The sequence below is a fragment of the Anarrhichthys ocellatus genome, unplaced genomic scaffold (assembly GCF_004355925.1).
Source record: "Anarrhichthys ocellatus isolate YVR2014 unplaced genomic scaffold, GSC_Weel_1.0 scaffold96, whole genome shotgun sequence".
In the NCBI taxonomy this organism is placed as follows: domain Eukaryota; kingdom Metazoa; phylum Chordata; class Actinopteri; order Perciformes; family Anarhichadidae; genus Anarrhichthys; species Anarrhichthys ocellatus.
In genome coordinates this window covers 1101827-1124492 of record NW_022280126.1, presented here as the reverse complement: position 1 = coordinate 1124492, position 22666 = coordinate 1101827, and the positions used below count along the sequence as shown (strand labels likewise).

Here is a 22666-nt window from a genome sequence, read left to right as displayed (position 1 = left end):
AGTTTGTAAAAATCTGTTTTCACTTTGACGTGAAAGAAGCTTTTTTTGCAAATTCTTGTCAAAAAAGCCAAATTATACTGACCATGATTTCATGTATAAAAGCAACAAAAGGATGAAACCTCCAAGGGGGGTGAATACTTTTTATAGGCACTGTAACCACGATTTATTTAAACCTGTGAGGAGAGAAAGCACAAAGAATCTGAGGAAGAAGCAAAGTTAGTAATGTGCATTAATGGGACATGAATTCATACAGAAGGAGAGAGAGAAGAGGAGAGAGGAGCTCAGTGTATCAGGAAGTCCGCCTGAATTTTGGAATGTCATGTCGGTAAAAAGACAGTCCTTGAAGTATGTTTTATGTGGGAGATGAAAAACCTCGAGCAAATTAGTGCAAAGCAATTCCACTCATCACCCCCCACCCCCTTCTCTTGTATGCAAATCATATCACTTTTTATGGTTGATTTTTATCTCAATATATTATAAAATAATAAACAATATATCCACCACTTGAATCGTTGTTTTAGGTATGTTTATGTCATGAGGATGCTGATGTACGTTTACAGCATGTGGACACACCCAGTGTGTGTCTAAGAGCTTGAGGAAGCCGAAGCTGAAACACTGCTGCTACACACTCACTCAGTCAGTGCTCAGCAACAGAGCAGCAGTGTGTTCTTGCTCCCAGCCATCCCACCCTCATCCTCAGAGCCTAACATAGCAGCAGCAGCAGCAGACATGGTACTCCACCACAAAGAGTTCACCAATGCAGGCAAGACAGCTGGCCTGCAGATTTGGAGGATTGAGAATCTGGAGCTGGTCCCTGTACCAGAGAACTTGTGTGGGAATTTTTACACTGGAGATGCTTATGTGATTCTCTACACTGTCAACCAGAAGACCAGCTTTTTCTACCACTTGCACTACTGGCTGGGTAAGAGAATAAAGCCCTGGCCCTTCATAATTGGGTAAAATTCATTATTTTCCACTCATGCAAAAATAGGAAAATGAGTGAATGTTAATTGGATTTAATAACACTTAGTCATAAGGCAGTCATGAGAGAGAAATGGTGTAGAAAATGTCCTCCTGGGTGAGATATATATCACATCTCACTCTAAAGAAACACTCTGCAGCTTCCTCAGGCACGTAGTGAGGAAAGCAATAAAGATGTATTATCTGCATGGTCAGGCTCGGGTCAAACTTCAGTTAAAATATTGGTTTAATGAATTAAAAATTAAAGAGACACTGCGTACTCAAATGAGTTTGTTGAGCTGTAAACTAAATGGTATGACTGTACTGTGAAGACACACGTTCACATTTCTTACCAAATTTAGAAAAAATCTGCATTTTATGGTTTAAAAAGGCTCAACAGGTTTTAAATCAGCCCTTGCATGGCCGATGCTGACGTAGAGTTGGAGTCAGAGGTAGAAGGCCTAACCCAATGCTAGCATTGCCCCTGAAACATATTGCAAAATTTTTCTTAATGATGCAGTGGGTGTAGTTACACTTGAACAGGTCAACTTTTCCAGTTTGACTGCTCACTCAGCCAGTGAGTCTTGGCATGCAGTGACATAACAACAGAGTATCCTACAATGTGTTTTAAGTGTTTTCCACATAGAAACATGAAGGCACTGACTGTCTGTGTTACAGGTGCAGACCCAGTGCACTGTGTCACTGTCAGCCGTCAATAGCGCCAACGTTTTATTGACGTGTTTTAAACTGGTGTTTCTTCAACCGCAAAAGAATTCACTTGTTGTAGTAGAAGATTAACTTTAAAATCAACAATTGGTATATTTTTCTAATTTCTTCCTCTCCCCTTTAATTTGTGTAATAAGTGAATCATTGGTATGCCCCTTTATTGGACCATAAACTAATATTTCTTTTAATAAAATCTACCCAGGAAACTTCTGGTATAGAAGGATATGGAAATTCAACAATTCTCTTCTAAATGATAATTAATTCAATGACACCAATAAAACACGAGCAAAATAACTCCTCAATGGGTTAAAACATGATTAGGCTAAATTCTAGTTCTTTAAATATAAGGAACAAGAAACTGACTTGATGCACAAACTTGACCTTTTAGTAACAAAAGAAAATTTGTCTTTGGAAGAAGAACTCAAATTAAAGGACATCCAGCCACAACTACATCAAATGTATTTAGGTCTGGCAAAAGAAGCATTCATTAGGTCAAGAGCCAAATCTCGAGGAAAGGGAAAAGAGCACTAATTATTGTTTTGCTCTCGAGAAGGAAAAGGAGGTTTAAAAGGTAATCATTAACTGCTGTCGATATTTGATAGGGCGTTAAAAATGTCCCAACTGTTAGAGGATATGACGCTTACTCTTTGGTTTAAGATTGATGATTCCGTAATTGGAAATACAATAAAAGGTCTTTGGAGACCTTTGGAGGTCTTTCTTTTCTTTTCATTCGACAAAGCGGGTACATTAACCAGCAGGGAGCTAATGCTGACTGTTCACAAGTGAGTGAAGTAGCATACAAGCAGCATGCGCAATACTGGGAGAAACAGACAAAAGGGGCCAGAGCGAAACAACGACAAGGTGTTAACAATAAGGGACAGAAATGTTCCAGATGTGGCAGGGTGCATGCTAAAGAGGACAAATGTGCCGCATGCGATGCAGAATGCCATAAGTGTAAAAAGCGGGGACATTTTGCAGCGATATGCCATTCCCGCGTGGTCATTAAGGTCAATACACCCTACGAGGGAGGAGACAGGAGACATGTTCATTTCCTGGGAGAAAATACAGACGTGGATGACTCAAACAACGAATGGACGGTAAAACTGCCTGTGCAAGATATTTAAATAGACTGAAACGACTGAAAACTGATGCAACCAAATTAGGCAGTCCAGGTTGAGTGAACTGTAATGGTTACAGCTACTACTGAGTGGAAAAAGCAAATGTTCAGGTTTAAAGTAAATGTGATAAAGGGGCCACATGGCAGCAACCTGAGCCGTAATGTAGCAATCGCTATGGGCTTAGTCAAAGCAAATGGAAGAGATCAAAAGCACAGAGCAGTTGAGTGAGGCCAGCCCAGCAGCTATAGGCAGGCTGAAGATAAAGCCAATCAAAATCAGACTGCAGGAGGACGCTGTACCTACAGTGTGACTACTGCAAGGCGTGTGTCGGTGCCTATGCTCACTAAAGTAAAAAAAGAACTGGACCGCATGGTAGCCAGTGGCGGGATAGAGCCAATCAAGGAGCCCACGGTGTGGTGTGCTCCGATGGCTGCTGGACCCAAGAAGAACAAAGACCAGCCAAGGATATGCGTTGATCTAAAACGGCTGAATAAAGAGAAAGAGAGGGAAGTTTATTCTGCCCACCATAGATGACATCCTACCTAAACTCACAGGCGCAAAAGTGTTTTCCCTTTTGGACGCAGCAAGTGGTTTCTGGCAGATACCACCAGACAGAGAGAGTGACAAACTCACCACCTTCATAACTCCCTTTGGAAGGTATTTCTTTAATAGACTGCCATTTGGAATCAGAAGTGCACCAGAAATCTTTCAACGTGAAATGACTGCGCTCTTGAAAGAACAAGAAGGCCTGGTGATTGACATGGACAACATCCTTATTTATTCAGACTCTGAAGAAGTCCATGAGGTGAGGCTACACATTGGAGAAAGCTGGTTTAAAGATGCCATGACAAATATATCCTGTGTCAGTGATGACTCAACTACCTTGGACACTGCATTGATGAGAATGGCATTCGGCCAAATGAGGCTAAGGTCAAGGCCGTCACTCAGCTTGAGCCACCAAACAATGTCACTGATCTGAGAAGGATCCTGGGGATGATACACTATTTAGGCAGGTACCTGCCAAACCTGTCTGAGGTCACCAAACCCCTCAACTACTCAAAAACGACATGACATGGGCATGGAGGGCAGTGCACGAGGATGCCTTTAAGAAGGTAAAACAACTCATCACAGTCACCTGTACTAGCATTCTACGATGTGAGTAAGTCTACCATTATCAGTGCAGATGCTAGTAGTTATGGCTTAGGTGGAGCTCTGCTTCAGAAACATGATGAACAGTAGTGTTTTGTTCCAGAACACTCACTGATGCTGAGCAGTGCAAGTGTCTCGCTGCAGTGTGGGCCTGTGAGAAGTTTTCCAGGTACCTCTATGGACTAGACTCCTTTACTCTACAGAGTGATCACAAGCCGCTTATTCCCTTGATAAACTGTAAAGATCTGGACTCAGTGCCTATGAGGTGTTACAACCCTACAGCTGTGTATGTGCCGGGGAAACAACTTATCATAGTGGATACACTGTCTAGACATCCCCAGGCTACTGCCACACAGGAAATCGCAGAGCTGACCAGTGAAATAGAAGCCTATGAGAAAGCAATCCACGAGTCATGGCCCATTTCACCCACCAAGCTCAACATGGTCAAACAACAGACCCTACAGGATGCAGAACTGCAGATGGTTCAATGCTACGTGATGTCGGGATGCTGTTAAGGTGCCTGACAAGGTAAAAGCCTATTACACTTCCAGACATCACCTCTCAGTTTCAGAAGGACTGGTGTCGTATAATGGTAGAATGATAGAATAGTGCCACGGATGATGAGGTCTGAGATATTACAGCGCATACATGATGAGCATCAAGACATAGTGAAGTGCCGGGAGCTGGCTAGGTGTAGTGTGTGGTGGCCTGGAGTAAGCAAGCACATCCAGGACACTGTCAGCACATGTAAGGACTGTCAGGAGTCCAAGCCGACGCAGAAAAGAGAACCTCTGATCACTACCCAGTTATGGAGCCAAATCCAGGTCAAAAGTTTTGATCATTTGAAAAAGAATTTGAACCTGAAAGTTCAAGTTGTGGTCTTGAACATTGAAAAGTACAGCAATGTATTCAAAATAAAAATAAGTGAATGAAATTGTTTTTGGGTTGAATATAATGTTGATTCAGGTGTGGAATTTTTTTTTTAATTTTTCACTTTCATATATTTTTTTGATATTTGAGGTCTTATATTTTTTAGTTTCAGATTTTATATTTTCAGATTCAAATCTTATTTTGTTCTAACTGGCCGCGAGCGACCCAGCACTGCGTAGCTCAATGCAGATCTGTTGTTACACGCCCTGTTTCTATTTATTCCGGACGCTCGCTTTGAAAGCACTGCAATGGACAAGGAACAGCTGATTGGTTGCATTACAATGAGAGCGTACCTTAACGAAGCCTCCTCATTTCACCAGACAATTCAAGAGGTGGCAGGAGGGAGAATGCCATGGAGCTGCTTTGTTGACAGAGCTGGCCCTCAGCCCATGCTTTTAGTGCATGTCCGTGCATGCGAGCAGCCCCATGGTAAGCTCACAGCCGTTGAGAGCCAATCAAAATGCTCCCTATCTCAGATCTTTAGATGTGTCAGTCCACACTGAATCTGTGAGATGCCCCCCCCCCCCTTTTAGAGAAGCAGAATCTGCATTGAATGCTGTTCAAGTCCTTGCCTATGCCTATATAAGCAAAATATGGCTTTCAAATGCATACATTGTCCTCCTGATGAGTACACACATTATGCACACAGTACTGTAGAATGTAGAATGCGTTGCATCTGAGGTTTTGATCAGTGACCGTACTTCCTTCCTGAAACTCTCTCCATTTCCTCTGAGAGTAGAAAGTCAATACGACGAAGATGTTTTCTTGTTGTTGGCTTCTAACTGAGAACCCATCCACATTAATAATTTACTGTTATACATGCAAATGAACACCTCACACATCCTTCCTGTCACTGTGTGTAAAGATGAAGCACTTTTCATTCATCATGCATCATGTAAATGCAGAGCGACTGTGAGGAACGTGTTGCTGGCCCTGCTGTCAGACACTAACACTCATAGGCTGTATTCCAAGCATCAGTCAGAAAGGACGAGAGCCCAACAACCAATTTGACATCATACTGTTGTTCATGTATTGGTGCATTGTCACCGTGGACTATTTTTGTGTGATGAAACTTCAAATAAATAATGTAAATTTCACACAAAGAATAATTGAGTTTTTGAAATGATAAGTGTCTTTCAAGCTAAAATGAATCAGCCAAAACTAAATAATTGGTTTACAAATGTTGCATTTATGTATCTGTCACCTGTACACATCACATGCTTTTGTTTGAGGTATTTTGAGTTATTCATTTAAGCAAGATTGCTTTATCCACAGATATTTTCTTCTGTAGTTTTCTTTCACTTTCCATTGTGGACTGGAAGCAACACTTTCTGTGCTGATCAAAATTCTTAAAACAGACATGAGGGAGCAACAGGTGGACCATAGGGGTGATATTAAAAAAGATATTAAGAAAAACCTTGTGCAAAAGTAAGCATTTTGGCAAATGCTGCCATCATTAGCATGTAGCTGGTTAGTTTGACAGCTTCTCATTGTGCTGAAATGGCAGAACCAGTTTGTCAGTCTTTAAGGCAAGCCTCAAGTCCTTGAAGATAAATGCCAGGTTCCTGACTGTTAACCATGAAATGATATGCTGGCATTTGAGCATTTTCCTTCCCAAATTGTGACCCCCTTAAGACCTTAAACTGACATTCAAGAAGTGTTGAGATGTAAGGCCTGTCAGGTGTCGTCTTTATCTATTTCCTCCTGTTCCTTAATTTTCCCATTAACACTTGTCTGCTGGTTTTGCTTTCAGATTGCAAGACTAGATAAACCACAGACAACTTTAAGGAGCCTGTGCCTTGTTGCTGTCTTTGCAGCACAAACTTAGCTCCAAGTCTGACTTATCTTTTTGATAATTTGACAAAATATAGAGCTTCCAGGAAATTGAAATTCAAGAAAAATGACACAGAGCCATAGATATTTACCAAGGAAGTAATGGTAGCTAGGGCAGGTGTTGTAGTATAAAGCCACACTGTCTGCATAGATAGGAGGTGGTAGGGGATGGCTGGGTCTGAAAACACTGGACTTTCACCCTGTTTGTGTCCTGTGTAAATCCATGTAAATCAATCTTGACTTATTTGTTACATAACTCCGATGCTTAAAGCCACTTCTGTAGCTTTTTTATCAAAACCACAATCTTTTCCTAAACCTAAACAAGTGTTTTGCTAACACTGCAGGGGCTTACAGGCACACTGATAGCTCAATTCTGAGGAAATCACACCAAAAATAACATAAAAAAAAAAAAAAACATAAAAAAAAAAAATTCCAAGTACCCAAGTATTTGTGTTACAAATGGATGCATTTTTCATTGTCCTTCATTTGAGCCTGTGCTTGTTCTTTAAAGGAAAGGAGTGCAGCCAGGATGAGAGTGCCGCTGCAGCCATCTTTACGGTGCAACTGGACGACTACCTGGGCGGAAAGCCAGTCCAGTACCGAGAACTGCAGGGGGTCGAGACAACAGCCTTCGCCAGCTACTTCAAGGGAGGGATCACTTACAAAGTATGGATCATTTTCATTACTGGTCTGAAAATGCAATCAAGTGACTTGTGCTGGACATCTTGTACAGTTGTGACTTTACTCTGAAATATAGTAACTGTTATATTTGCTTATACTGGCCTTTTACTAACGAACACTTCAGTAGCAGCCCCTACATTTTCATATTTCTAATGTTCGGTAGATATTTTTGTCTGATGTTTGTGAGATTAATCATCCTCTAGAGATCACAGCATATTTCTTTTCACGCAGGTGCAGACTGTGCAGTTGGCTGTAGTCTTTCGATGTGTTCAAGTGCAACTTTTTGCCAGGAGATTAGATTTAAACTATTATTGACAATTTTTGTATATTGCTAGTTTGCTGCCTATCTGTCTGTCTGTCTGTGTATCTATCGGGGTACGTTGGTGTTGGTCGGTCTGCCATTTAGTCACTAATAGATAGATTGTCAAGAAATTCGATTCACTCATGAACACCGAGGATAAATCCTGATGACTTTGCTGATCACCTTACCTTAGCGGCGTGACCAGCGGCGTCATCAGACCTACGGAGCGGACGTCTGAAGTCACGGTTAGCGGCTTTAGGGAGGGTGATGGACACAAAACGGAGGACTTTCCTTTTCTTATTAATGCTTGTTTTGTTCTGCACAACTATTGTGAAGTCTGCAGATAAAATATAACGGAACAAAAGCAGTAATTGCTCTCCAGTAGGACAGAGACTTTAGTCACCAGCAGAGCTACGAGTGAGAACAGAGAACAACGGAACCAAGGAAACGAGTGAGAGACGTGTGTTGACCACATTTATGGACCATAATCTAGTAAACCTTTATGTGTAAGTGTTAATATTAAAATACATTTGATGTGAGAGAGAGAGATAGAGCAAGATTTAGAAAACGATGCTGAAACACCGTGTGGACGGAGTTTTAAAAGGAAAACGGAGTAGTGTGGACGTGGCCTTATCATCATGTCAATGTTTTCAATTATCCTGAGAAATATCTCAATATGTCATCTCTGCTCGATGGATTGGCATATCTGGTGCATATGCAAGCACTGTCTTATCACACTTTGGAATGATATAAGGTTCTTTTCAAGGAGGAGTAGAAGAATGAAAAAAACATCACCTGCTTACTTAGAACATAGTGGAATTCATTTAACAATAACACTAAACATTCAGTTCTTTACTTGTGTTCCCCTTATTGGGAATATCAGTGTCTTATACTTGCCCCTTCAACCAACTCAGGTTGAGGGGAAAATAAACCACAAACAAAATCTATATCTCTGAGAAAATAAACCAAATCAAATAAAACCAATGTTCATGTAACTTTCCTGTTAAACAGAGTGTGGTGGGATCACAGCGTTCATCTGCACTATGTGATGATGGTGAATCAGTCTGTTGTATGTCCATTGGAGATTTACCCAATGAAATCTCACAAATCATCGGGTACAAAATAAAACAACCTGCATAAGCACAGCATCCTTTGATTGTTCTCTTTTCAATGAAAATATTTCCAGGTCCGGAACTAATATTCAAAAGTCCAAATTAATAAATTGACAGTTCCTGCAAGCATTCACTGGAGAATGGAATACACAAATCATAAAATACTTGATCGAACTTTGGCACAGCCTATCGAGCTGCTAGCGTGGCTGCACTCTTGTTTTAATTCTGTTGTCTTTGGTTAATGGAGAGTTGTAGAATGTCATCATTCTAGTACTGCACTGTACTTCCACTGTACCCTAAGTACTACTCAAGGGGTGTTGCAATCTGACAAGTGAAACCGGGAAGAAAAACACTTGAATTTGTTTTACAAGTATAATTACGTTGTTATTTTAAGGAAAAATGTTTAAATATTAGCTAAGACATTAAATATTGTCTTAGCTATCTTGAGCTCAATGGTAAGAGAATATTGACAGTATATATTGACCCATAAACCTGTTTGCAGGATTATACTTGGCTCCAGGGAACAGTGACTAATGGGACAGAAGAATAAGTAAGTCTAAAGTAAACAGAGAAATGGAAGAAGGTTGACAGAGTTCTCTGCCCCACAGACAGGAGGCGTGGCCTCAGGTTTCCACCATGTGGTCACCAATGACCTTTCAGCAAAGAGACTCCTACACATAAAGGGCAGACGCGTGGTCAGGGCCACCCAGGTCCCTCTCACCTGGACCAGCTTCAACAGTGGAGACTGCTTCATCGTTGACCTCGGAGATGTAAGTACACAGGATTTTCTTGCTGTATGTTTGCAGTTGAAAGGTGAAGCAAACTGGAGAGACAAGTTTGTATGTTGACAGTGGTTCCCTGTCTGTCTGTGTGTTCACCAATCTGCAGAAGATCTATCAGTGGTGTGGATCCAAGTGTAACAAGTTTGAGCGACTGAAGGCGGCACAAGTGGCCAGAGGTATCCGTGATAACGAAAGAAATGCCCGTGCCGAGCTGGTGGTTGTAGAAGAGGGAAGTGAACGGTTCGAGTTAACTAATGTGAGTCTCAGCTTTTTTTGTCATTTTTTTTGTCATAAATTTCTCTTCTTTTTCACAGACATGTCTCATGATATGTCTGTCGGAAAAGGAAAAACTATTTATTCCATAATCATAACAAATAGTAAATGATATTGGGTGTGAACTGTATAAAACATAGGTATAGTCCCCTATGACGTCACCCATGGGTTTCTGAAGAGCCAAAATGAGGCTCAAAGTGGCCGGCTCCGGCCGTCGTCATCTTGGCAGTGACGACACAGCCTGACCCCTGGCTAATCCATGAACAGGCAAAGAATAGGAGCGTGGATGAAGCTGAGTTGGGCTGAATAAAGCCCGGTTGCTGAAACACGCCCAACTAGGTTGAAGCTACCAAGCTAGCTAAGGCTAACAAGCTAGGCTGTTGCTGACCGGCTAATCTTATCGCTGTGGTCTTGTTGCTCCCAGTATTCAAATAAAACAATTGTAACAAGACTCCTTCAATTTGTGCATTAGGGTTAATGTTATTCTCCATAAAGCAAACACCTCCTTTTTTCTTGCCGAAATGGTAAATGGAGGTACTTGTTATTTTCTAGTCTTTCCGACCACTCAAAGCTTTAACACTACATGTCATCATTCACCCATTCATACACTGATGACAGGGGCTCCCATGCAAGGTACCACCTGCTCATCAGTACAAACTAACATTCATACACCATAGGCACAGCTATAGGAGCAATCTGGGGTTAAGAGTCTTTCCCAAGGACACATCGACATGGACTAGCGGAGCCGGGGATCGTACCGCCGATTCTCTGATTGAAGGACGACCCGCTCTAATACTGAGCCACAGTCCCCGAAGCCCTCTGTTCTGTCAGATCGCAATAAAGTAAAAGAGTAGTGTTTAAACGGCATTCCGGTATTAGCCAAGTTTCATGGACACTACAGCTCCTGATATCTCAGTGAAAACTGATGCCGGTGGTATGGAGGTCACCCAGGAGCAGCTCCATCATCCAGCACATTGGCCAGCAGGATGTTTGCACAGCAAACCTTATTTGTATGACATTTGCATGAAAGATTCTCCAAAACACAAACACGTTAAGTTTAGTGACTTGATTTAGCCGAGCTAGCAGACAGCTAGTGGCTGTGACGGCAGCCACCTGTCCCTTAAAGCAGCCATGCCCTTAATTATGCATAACTTTAAGCCTCATTAGAATTTAAACAGGTGAGTTATTATATAAATTCAACCCCTGTACAGTTGTCATGGACAGGGATATTAGCTATAGAGACCAAGGCCCAATCCCAATGTCCCCCCTTACGGACTCACAGACTTTGAGGCGCGCTCCCGCAAAGTCCGTGAGGGTTTAATTCTGTCCCACTGTCAGATCATCGACTGTTTGAGTCTCTCGCAGACATTTCAGCCCTTTATGAACCCTTTCCGTAAGTCAGCATAGGATGCTAACTTAGCCTAAGGGAATTACCCACAAATCATTGCAATGCGACGTTAAACACGGGGTAACCAGTGGACGCATGGAGACGTAAACAAAAAGGTAAACAAAGAGGACGGCTCACATGTGTTCAGCCTGGAATATTAAATGTACTCAGAAACATTAAGGGTTAAAGATGGAAGATAAAAACACATGAAATCAGAAGATATTTATTAATTTATTCATCAAACATTTGATTTTGTCATTGAAGCTGTTTTGACAAAAACGAGTAAATAGATTATATGAATGACCTCATCTTGTGAGGAAAGAGCCTGAAGACATTCAAACCAGGGAGTACAAAGTATAAAATATATACACACAATTATACATCATATTTCTTGTCGTTTTCATGGTAACGTGATATGTTGCAGCAAAGTGCTGTCCCATTCATATATTAACACCATCTAAAGCCCTCACACTCAACCACTCACCAGGTGAAGTCAGTAAGTCCTTGAGGGTTCGGGGTTTGAGGGTTTAGGGGTGACACTGGGACTGGGCCCAAAATCATGCAAAGTTGGGCTTTTTAACATGGAGGTCTATGGAGATTCACTCCCTTTTAGAGCCTGCCTCAAGTGGCCAATCGATGAGCTGCATTTTTTTACCCTTCCGCATTGGCTTCATTTTTCAGCCTCAGAGATTGGGCCGCTTTTGATACAGCTGCTGTATGTAAAACTCTGAATGCGGTTGTCCCTTCTCCACAGATCCATTTACGTTGCAAGGAAAGGTGAAACTAAAACAAGACATCTAAAAAGCATATTCAACACTGCTTGTTTTTAACACATACAGATATACACAATACAAATATACCAACTCAACCTTTAGTATGAATTAAATCCTATTCGTTTTACTGTTACATCTTTCATGTATTTATTGTATATTTTACCTCAAATATATTATGTGGCATGGTATCTTAACTTGTTCATCTGTTTATTGTAATTATTGTTATATGAAGTTCCAATGGCCTAGGAACAGTGTAGTCATTAGCAATAGTAACTTAGTCAATTTTAGGTTCACAGAATGTAACATCTGAAAAAATAATCATCTGCAATAGATAACAATAAACAATGCATACCCACGATGCTACCAAAAGGCATAAGATGTATGCAGATATCGCTGGATTAACTCAGATATACTAAAACAGCAGCTCTCAGAGCTTAATTACTTCCTGAATAGTGGTCACACATAACTCACCGTTACTTACATCATGTGATTCTTAAAGTTACCACAACGAACTACAGAAACACTTAAAAATACTTCATATTTACTTGGTTCTAACGACACAGAGGTTGCCGCTTGGTGTGAACTCAAGGCCAATTTTGTCACGATCAGGCTTTTCCTTGTGTGTTCTGTGTTTCTTTCTGTAGCTCCTCACTTTACCTGTCAGCCACTCCCTCAGCACCAGTCTAAGTCCCTTCACCTGCCCCAGATCACTAATCAAGCACTCCCTCATCAGCACAACTCCCCTCACCTGTTCTAGCCACTATTTAAACACCTGCCTCCCAGTCATCCACTGCCAGGCCATTGTTTGTGTTCACCTACCCACCCATTTTTGCTCATCCGGTTTCCCAGTCTGCCTGCCCTGCCTCGTCCTGCCGGATTTCCCCCCTCGTCTCTTGTCTCGTCCTTGGATTCCCTGTTGTGTTCGTTATTCATTAAAACCCTTTTCTCACTACATCTGACTGTCTGCACTTGAGTCCTCATCATGCCCTGTGACAAACTTACTAACTTGTTAAGGAAATAATGTTAAATCAAGGTTCACATGTTAGCTTTTGCAAACTCCATTCACTGACCATAAGATAGACTTATTTGTGTTTTTTCTGAAAGTGTGATGTTTAGACTGTTCATGCCTGTGAGTACAGAGCTGTAGTCAGGATGATGTTAGCCTAGCTTAGCATTAAGACTGAAGGCAGAGGGAAATAACTAGCCTGCTCTGTCCAAACCTCTAAAGCTCACTGATAACATGTCCACAGAAATGTAAAACAGCATAACAATTTGTGGTTCTATTTTTTGACAAACAATAGTGTGTCCTCCTTCCAGGAATTCTGTGCAGTGTCTCAAGCTAATTGCCAGATTTCACCAGTGAGCACATGATTTGGTCTCTGTACACTACAGAGTACAGAGACTATGGTACCAAACCTGGCATCCTCACTCTCACACAGCACACACTGCACCTGGCTGTTTATTGCTCAAGACATTTCTGTGTGTGTATGGACTAAAACAAAAAAGCTACAGTGGGTTCATCGGTGAGTATTAGAGGTGTTGGTAGGTGTAGATTTCTACTTTGGACAGAGAAAGGAAGGCTGTTTCTTCCCACTTCCAGACTTTATGCTAAACTAGGCTAACCAAATCCTGACTAAATCTTTGTATGTAAGAGACATTGGAGTGGTAGCTGTGGTGGAAATTATTCTTATTTATTTCCCTGTGAGAAATAAACGTGATGATAAAGCTCTCAAAAGTCTTTAAGTATTTCATTGAACAGACACTTAGAATATTCAGCTGATTGGATAGAGCTCTTTCCCTACTGATGGTCCGGAGGTCTAACCACAAGTCAAAGTTGTATATGCTTCACACAAACTGCACATTATTTTGATATCACGTCATCACTTGTCACTGAGCTTCCCCATCCGTACATCCTGTCTGATCGGTACTGCGTATGTGGAACTTTCTGCAGAGATGGGAAAGAAGCGCGGTGGCTCACTCATTAGCTAATTCCATCATCAGCTCCAGAAAAACGTTTTACTGCTTAAATAATGTATGATGGAAGTAGCAGTAACGACCGAGTCATCATTCTTGCTGGTATCGGGAAGAAAGAAATTGTATAAAAAATGATGTACTTGTCATATCATTTTTTCACACTAACAGGTCCTTGGAGTCAAGCCAGACCTATCAGAGGGAGATGGTGATGATGATACAGAGGCAGACGTGTTCAACAGGAAAATAGCCAAACTATACATGGTACAGTATTCACTCATACAAAACACCAGAAGTTCAATTCAACTCCTGTCTTACTAAAGATCAAACAGACACAAGAGAATCTGAACATTAATTGAACACAGAACATTTTTGGAAGGATTGGCTGGTTGGCTGATTTAGCAGGAAGTGATAAGAACATAAATACCCAACTTACCGGTATACTTGTCATGGAATATTCTGGATTCTTTTAATCACATCAGATGAGACACTGAGAAATCTTATCTCATGCAGTTTATCAAGTGGGGTGCTGCTCTGTGACAGGGATATACATTATTTTCAGTTATCTAAATCTGCATAATTTCATACAATAAAGAGTTTTGTTGAAAATAGGACTTGGCAGCAGCCTGGGTTGGATTCAAACCTTCGACCCTCTGCTGCACGTCAACCTCATCTCTCTCCCCCATGTTCTATAATTCTCCAGCTGGTCTAATACAGGCAATAAATATTATTATTCTTATATCGTTAAGAAAAAGGGAAAAGGTCTCTCTGCTAACAAGGTTATTATATCTTTTGAATAAACTGTCAGTGAGAAAGCTCGTTAGATTGGTCGCTAACAGGACTATTAGTTCTCACAGTTTATTCAAAAGATATATTTGTACCATTGACTGTTGTCTCATAGTTCAATCCATTCCTTTTTGTGGAGCTCTGGATGGTGAAACATCTAAACAGCTACGATAACCTTCACAAAAGTTAAACTTGCCACAAAAACTTGAACAGATTTACTTCCACCATTGAAGTCGATTCATTGGAATTAAATGATTTTGCAGCAAAATGGTGCCGTTTAAATGCTGGTGTGACCAGGCCTAGAGGCATAATCATTCTTAAAGCTACAACAGGGAGCTTTCCTTTTGTGTTCCTTTTGGATGAAAGTCCCATTTCTGTCTCACAATCTGTGGGTTTCTTCAATGAGTTAGATACCTGAAATAAGGTCTGTGGTTAAAACAAGTTAAGAGATTGTAACGTTTTTGTCCATAACATAAAATACGTCAGTAAATTCTCTTGTGAATTTTGAATCTAAACTTCATCACACTGATGTGGAGGCTTGAATTCTACCCCACAGAGAGAAGGCCGCTGATTTCCGCCCACTGCTGTTCTACAGTAGAGTCGCTGTGATAATAAAATCTGCCCTAAACTGGTCTACAATAAAAAAGTATTTAAACCTACTGAATCTAATACAAATACAGAGTGAAACACATTCATTACAGTATCTATAGATATATATTCTCTGCGCAGAGAGGCATTTTACCCTGATCCCAGTAGAAGCGCTGCTGCCCTCCCGGTGAGACCAGAGGAAAGAGAGTGATTCTCTGGCCGACACTTCCTGGTCCCAGTTTGAAAACCCCTCCCATACTGTCTATCTTAATTCCTATTGGCTAACTCCAGCAGAACCCTTCTGGCCTCAGTCTGCTAGGACCCTCGCACAGGTGTGATCTGTAAATGCCTGTCTAGAAATCTCGCTTTCCCTATTCTTCATACATTCAATGACTGTCTTTTATGGCTTAACACTTCTATGATAAACATTTTATATAAAGATAAGGATTTGCAACTTTTGGCAAAAACTTCACAAGTTTCACAAGCATAGATATAAAGGTGCTACAAATTCTACTAAGATACAATTCTAACTACAAATCACTTCTAACTACAAATTCTAAAACACTTCTACAATTATGAATCTTCTAATTATGTATTCCAAAACACTTCTAATTATGATTTCTTAATTATGAATCATTAAACACTTCTATTATCATTTCTTAAAACACAGTTCTAAACCCAAATTCCCTACACTGACTAGTCCGATAGTTCGATCCTGTAGTAGTTTAATTATAGCCTAATGTAGCCTAATGTTAGCTTTTTACTTCTGCCGATTGCATTTAAGCTCCAAAAATTATAAGTGGTGTTATTTTATGAAGATTATCTTGCTCAACAAAAAGTGTAAGTATCATATACTTGTGTTTGTCACAGACCTTATTTTCTGCTGTAATTCAAAAGCCAATGGAAAAATCACATTGTCTTTTTGTCGAGGGAACCCGTGTGATGGTAACTTCCGAAGTTGTCCTAAAAAATATGTCATGCCTGCAGCACTCTAAAGTTTACATTCTCTCTTTGTAATATGGGCTATAGGTGATGTATGTGTTTGTGTGTTACCAGGTTTCTGATGCGTCAGGGTCCATGAAAGTGACTGTTGTCAAGGAGGAAAACCCATTCCTCCAGAGTGACCTGCTCTCAGACGAATGCTTCATTCTGGATCATGGCAGAAACAAGATCATATTTGTATGGAAAGGTAATCAGACAGTGTTTTAGCGTCTGCTTTGAATGGTGTATTGTCTTTGTGACTGTGCATAAGGATTTCAACATCAATCGCATCTCATTTATCTCCTACAGGGCACAAGGCTAACCCCAGTGAAAGAAAGGAAGCCATGAAAACAGCTGAGGGCTTCATCAAACAGATGGGCTACCCTGCAAACACACAGGTTTACTTTCATTTTCACTTTTCTATTGTATATTTTTAATTTGAAAGAAATGCTTTATTACAGCTTCTGGGGATTAAACCTGAAAAGTGTTTTCAATATGTTTGATGATGTTGATTATCATTTAATTCTTTCAGTGAGCAAAAATACTTGACTCTAACAAAAGCTGCTGTGAAAGTTATGTAATAATTGAGTGTTGCAACTGATAATCCTGCAGATCCAGGTGCTGCCAGAGGAAGGAGAGACTTCCATGTTCAAGCAGTTCTTTCTGGGCTGGAAGGACAGGGACCAGAGTGAGGGTTTTGGGAAGGTATTTGTCACAGAGAGAATTGCGAGGATACAGCAGGGGGAGTTTGATGCTTCCAAACTCCATGAGTCCCATCACATGGCCGCCCAGTACAACATGGTGGATGATGGGAGTGGACACACACAGGTGACTAAATATACAAGAAGTTAACTTTTAAAACCACGCCATGGTGCAATGTTGAAGAAAGAGCTGAGAAGCCTTGTCTTCCAGTAATGAATTGCTGAAGTCTCTTTGGGGCACAAAGCATGCATTTCCCTCGACCTCTTTCATCAAACTAGTTGTCCATTACGGGGTTAAAAAAAACACGTTACTGGGATACCAAGAGGGGAGAACTGGGATGAGCAAATGCTGAGCCATTGGAGATTGTTGACACAGGTTAAAACAGAGGTTACCTAGATGAGAGTCCAAACACCATCATGCCTATATCACAAAGTAATACAATGATAGGGAATATACTTAAACCACAATATGGCCAGATCATGTACAATATATTGATCTGGTGTTGCGGTGATGAAATCAATGGGAGAAATCTGAAACTGAACTCTAATACAAAACAGTTTTTGGTGTAAATTTAGTTTTTGGAGTTGGTGGAGACCAAAGCAGCTAAAAGGAGATTAGAAATACATGAATTAATCAGATGGATACAAACATGACTCCAATGGCATGAAAATGTTGCTCTTTGCCTTCTTGATGTTGGCTGATGTCAGACAGAATTGTGAACAAGTTGAACTCTGTTTCCATCTTCAGTCTGATATTGCCTTCATTAATCATCCTTTGGGGTTGGGGGTTTCAATATTTGCTAACATTATGACTAGAGACCGTATCCGTCAGAATCGAACAGCGTTTTAAGTCGACAGATGATGTATTATTCAGCAGCCCAAACACCAAAGAGAGGCCACTGAGTGAAGGAGTGAGAGATGACGGGGTCTCCCTTATAGACCCGCCATCTATTCTGGGAGGATTTGTGTAAATGTTTTACATTACTTGTAGGGTGGAAGATTCACAGAGTGTTGTAGAGACGTGGCAGTCAGAGCATTATGTTACATTTACAGACACAAATGAGGAAGAGGAGAGAAAAGAAGAGAAGAAGGACCGTAAAACGGCAACAAAGACACCACAGAAAAGAAGCTGTGCCAGAGAAAAGAAATGTTTCCCAGACATTGAAGCAGAGAGACATTTTAAATTGATTTAGAACAGCCTCAATAGCAGCATAAATGTCGTATGTACCGGTCTTCAATGTTGTTATTATTACTGACAACAATTGACAACGGCTTTAGTCCCGCTTCACATAATCGGCTACTCATTAGTCCTCCGCTGCGCTTATTTGTTGACTACTTTTTAATCGAGAAACCGCAGTTTCATGTCACAAGGCGAGACGCATCAGTCGACTCAAATCCGATGAAGTGGGGGGACGCAGAGCTCTGGACCCAGGCAACATGCTGGATGTGCCAACAGGCAACGGTTTGCTAACACATTAGCCAAAAAGAGCTTTCTATGGTGTATGTCAGATTTGGTGTTTAGACCTTGATCTGCTGCCCCAAAATGACCACAAAAGTTTCTTTTCTGGCCCCTGGTGGGGGGACGATTGGGGAGTGTGCTTTTGACTTGAACCATAACTTCATCTGAAGTCATTAGAAGGTATATAATAGATCTGAAGATTAGCTTGTGATTAATAAACTAGCTCAATAAGAAAGCAATTACGCACCTTCAGCAATAACATGTTGCCAGAATTCTCTCTTTGGCACTATACTTACATGTGGCTCTTAAAGTGGTGACTATTATTTCCATCTTTTAGATCTGGAGGGTTGAGAGCAGTGGCAGAGTTCCTGTCGACCCAAAGGGCTACGGTCAGTTCTACGGGGGGGACTGTTACATCATTCTGTACACCTACGGGAAGAGGCAGATCATCTACACCTGGTATGACACCGTTCACTGAGCTGGTTTTTCATAAGCAACAAAGAGTTTCACTTCCTCTGTAATATGGTCTGATGCTCTGCACCAAGCTTCCTGATATATGTCGATCATATCTGTGGTTTATTAGCCGAGCTGTGGGGAACTGCAGGGTTGATAATTCTCTGTTGTTTTGTCACTAAGATGACTCTCACGTCCCAATTATTTGCTTGATCATTGTTGATGTAAAATATAAAAATATAATTAAGTTTAAGGTTTACTCAGCATTGTCACATGTCTCTTCTGACCTGTAGGCAAGGAGCCGGATGCTCTTTGGATGAGCTAACAGCTTCGGCCTTCCTGACCGTAGACCTGGATCGTTCACTGGGAGGGTATGCAGTTCAGGTACAGCCAGTGTGAAACAGAATAAAAAGCATGTGCAATGGATGCCTGAAATAGCTCATGAATCTCTCTCTGCCTAATGAAGTCAAATGTGGTTTGCAACGCTTTGTCACATGAAACAGTAATCCAGTAAACTACATGCTTAGTGAATGTCTTAGTTTATCACGAACTGCAGCTCGGTTCATATGTTAATTAGCAGACTACAGAATTGCTTGCAGGTGGATTTGTACAGAGCCAGGTTAGCTAGTTCCTCCTATTTCCAGTCTTTATGCTAAGGTAAGCTAACTGTTTCCCTGGCTGTAGCTTCAAAACGAATAAGCATATTTCCTAAAAGGTCAAACTATTCCTTCAACAAAAACAGCACACACAATACAATAACACTGCTCAAAGTTCAAAAACAAACAGAAACCAAGACTTAGAGGCGGTGTACTGTAGAATTAAAGATAAAGGTTTTGGCATCAATTTTATTTGGAATTGCCCACAGCTTTTGTGTGAGTGTGAGTGTGTGTGTGTGTGTGTGTGTGTGTGTGTGTGTGTGTGTGTGTGTGTGTGTGTGTGTCATCAGGTCAGAGTGTGCCAGGATAAAGAGCCCCCACATCTACTGAGCCTCTTCAAATCCAAACCCCTCATTGTATATAAGAGTGGTACGTCCCGCCTCAGAGGCCAGACCCCCCCACCTCCAACCCGACTCTTTCAGGTACGACGGAACCTGGGCACCATCACCAGAATTGCTGAGGTGAGCATTTACAATGGTTTACAATGGCAGTATATTTACAATGGGCATTTTGTCCTTTTTCAGGTAAAGGTGTTGGATGTCTCATATGTTTCAGGTTGATGCCAGGGCATCCAGTCTGAACTCTAATGATGCCTTCCTGCTGAAGATGGCTGATGGCCGGGGCTATCTGTGGATGGGCAAAGGGGCCAGTGAAGAAGAGGAGAAAGGAGCAGACTACATGAGTAAAGAGCTGAACTGCAGCAGCAAACATGTCATGGAGGAAAATGAACCAGGTCATCACCTACATTTCACTTCCATACATAAAACACAAATACCTTCTGCTGACGGGGGAGTTTGGATGATGATGAAATTCAAACAAACAACATGAGTGACAGCTGTGACTCAAAGCCAGTAAAACTGGTACTAAAATAAACCTGTGAACTGGGCCAGCATTGGTTGTGCATGGCTAGCAGTGTATGAATGTAGTACAGAGCTGCTGCAGCAGGATGTAATGATTTAACACAGGATGTGTCAGACAGCTGGACTAGTCCTACCTTTATTTCAGAATTATTTATACTATAGGCAAACAACCTTCCATATTTTGCAAAAAACAGAAAAATACCTCTGTCAACAAGAACATAAGCAGGAACAAGCATGAGAAGAATGTGTGCTGTGTAAAGTCCGATGGCAGCTGTGTATTTACTGCGTGATGCAACAGAGCAGAGAGCTAGCAGCTACGGATCTGGTACACCACCCACCATCAAAGCGACCACACCCTTAACTATGCTTAACTTTAATCTTAATATCATTTAAACAGGGTAGTTTATTAAAGATTCATCAAATGTCATTCAATGTCAGTGTGTGTTTTGTGTTGCAGATGATTTCTGGGCAGCATTAGGGGGGAAGACAGAGTACCAGACCTCAGCAAGACTAGACAGTCAGACCATCACTCACCCTCCTCGTCTGTTTGGATGTTCAAACAAAACCGGCAGGTTCATAGTAAGTATTTCACCTACGTCAGAGGTCAACAGGGTGACCGCGACCCCTAGGGGGTCCGCGGAGGTACTGGTCGTGAAATTTTTGGTTGATTTGACAACGATTTTTGTAGGCACTTTTCCATGACCTGCTTTAATCCCAGGTGATGATCATTATGTTTTGAAACAACAGTTACCTGTTGGTTCCTCATGTGATCAGTATAATCTGTGAGAAACACTGCAGTGAGATGTTGTGCAGCAGTATTCTAACCAGTGCCATCATGTGTGCAGATTGAGGAGGTTACAGGAGAGTTCACACAGGATGACCTGGCTGAAGATGATGTGATGCTGCTGGATGTGTGGGACCAGGTACTGTACACAGCTGTAGCAAAGGTTAGGTCATCTCTGGACAAACTCCACAGTCACTCTAATGTCCTGTTGCAGGTGTTTACGTGGATCGGAAAGGATGCCAACGAGGTAGAGAGGACTGAATCCGTCAAATCTGGTGAGCTTTTGGATTTTGACTCATCTCCGTGTGTTGCTGTTTTAGTTGACTGTGGCTCAGTGCTACAGCAGGGTCGTCCTTCAATCAGAGGATCGGAGGTTCGATCCCCGTCTACGCTAATCCATGTGGATGTGTCCTTGAGCAAGAAACTTAACCCCAAGTTGCTCCTGTAGCTGTGCCTGCAGTGTGTGAATGTTAGTTAGTCCTGATGGGCAGGTGGCAGCTTGCATGGTAGCTCCTGTCATCAGTGTGTGAATGGGTGTGAATGGGTGAATGATGACGTGTAGTGTTAAAGCTTTGAGTGGTCGGAACACTAGAAAAGAACTGTACATCCATTAACCTTTCATGTCTTTTAATTTACCACAGAATTTGTCTTCGTTGAATTTCACATGTATAAAACAATAACCTCTTACTGCCACATGAGGTCACTACTAACATGGGACACTAACTTATTGGCAACACCACCCAGATGTAGCTGTTTGCTTCCCCTTAACAGTGACTCTTCGTCTCCCCTGCAGCCAAACGGTACATAGAGACTGACCCGAGCGGCCGGGACAAGCAGACTCCTGTGGTGGTGGTGAAACAAGGCCATGAACCTCCCACCTTCACAGGCTGGTTCCTGGCCTGGGACCCCTCCCACTGGGACTCTGTCACCAGGAGCATGAAGTCCATGCGTCTTTAGAATCAGAACATACAGATATATTGATCCACTCACAACAACTGAAATAGGTTCCTTTACATAACCAGTGTGATCAAATAAAGACATTCAGTTGTTTTCTGTGACATTTTTAATTGAAAATTGTGTTTGTACTGGTACTTTACCACATGCAGGCACAACTTTCACATTGACATATAATGACCCCCTTATTGTCAGTCTCTGGCATGTTGGGAAGGTTGGGAATCTCTGGTCTTTGATTTGTAGCTACTTCGGAATAATTCTTATAAAATGATTTATTTGACATGGTGCTTGTATCCAAACTTACTTTAAAAAGTGAAGTGATATAAGACATGATATTGATGTTGATCTTCTAATCTCACTGTTGGTAACAAAGGGAAGGAATACTGTGGGCGACTGTGGCTAAGTGGATAGCAGGGCCGTCTTTCAATCAGGTGGTTCAAATCCACCG

The 22666-nt window shown here is 41.4% G+C and overlaps 2 protein-coding genes across 4 annotated transcripts in view; both read left to right on the top strand.

Moving 5' to 3' along the window:
* tmem106bb (transmembrane protein 106Bb) overlaps nucleotides 1-7314 on the top strand; it is a 23198-nt gene extending 15884 nt beyond the window's left edge. For all 3 annotated transcript variants that reach the window (XM_031875793.1, XM_031875795.1, XM_031875796.1), the window contains exon 9: nucleotides 7228-7314. In XM_031875793.1, the coding sequence (XP_031731653.1) occupies nucleotides 7228-7249 (22 nt within the window). In that variant the 3' untranslated portion in view covers nucleotides 7250-7314. The remainder of the gene's footprint in view (nucleotides 1-7227) is intronic.
* On the top strand, nucleotides 117-22666 carry scin (scinderin). Its single transcript, XM_031875792.1, has 16 exons — nucleotides 117-922; nucleotides 7228-7382; nucleotides 9419-9580; nucleotides 9699-9848; nucleotides 14168-14260; nucleotides 16427-16559; nucleotides 16661-16749; nucleotides 16964-17179; nucleotides 18849-18970; nucleotides 19258-19348; nucleotides 19830-20081; nucleotides 20176-20353; nucleotides 20938-21059; nucleotides 21326-21403; nucleotides 21479-21539; nucleotides 22058-22666. Exons 1-16 carry the CDS (start codon nucleotides 730-732, stop codon nucleotides 22219-22221), a joined length of 2259 nt encoding a protein of 752 aa, XP_031731652.1. The 5' UTR covers nucleotides 117-729; the 3' UTR covers nucleotides 22222-22666.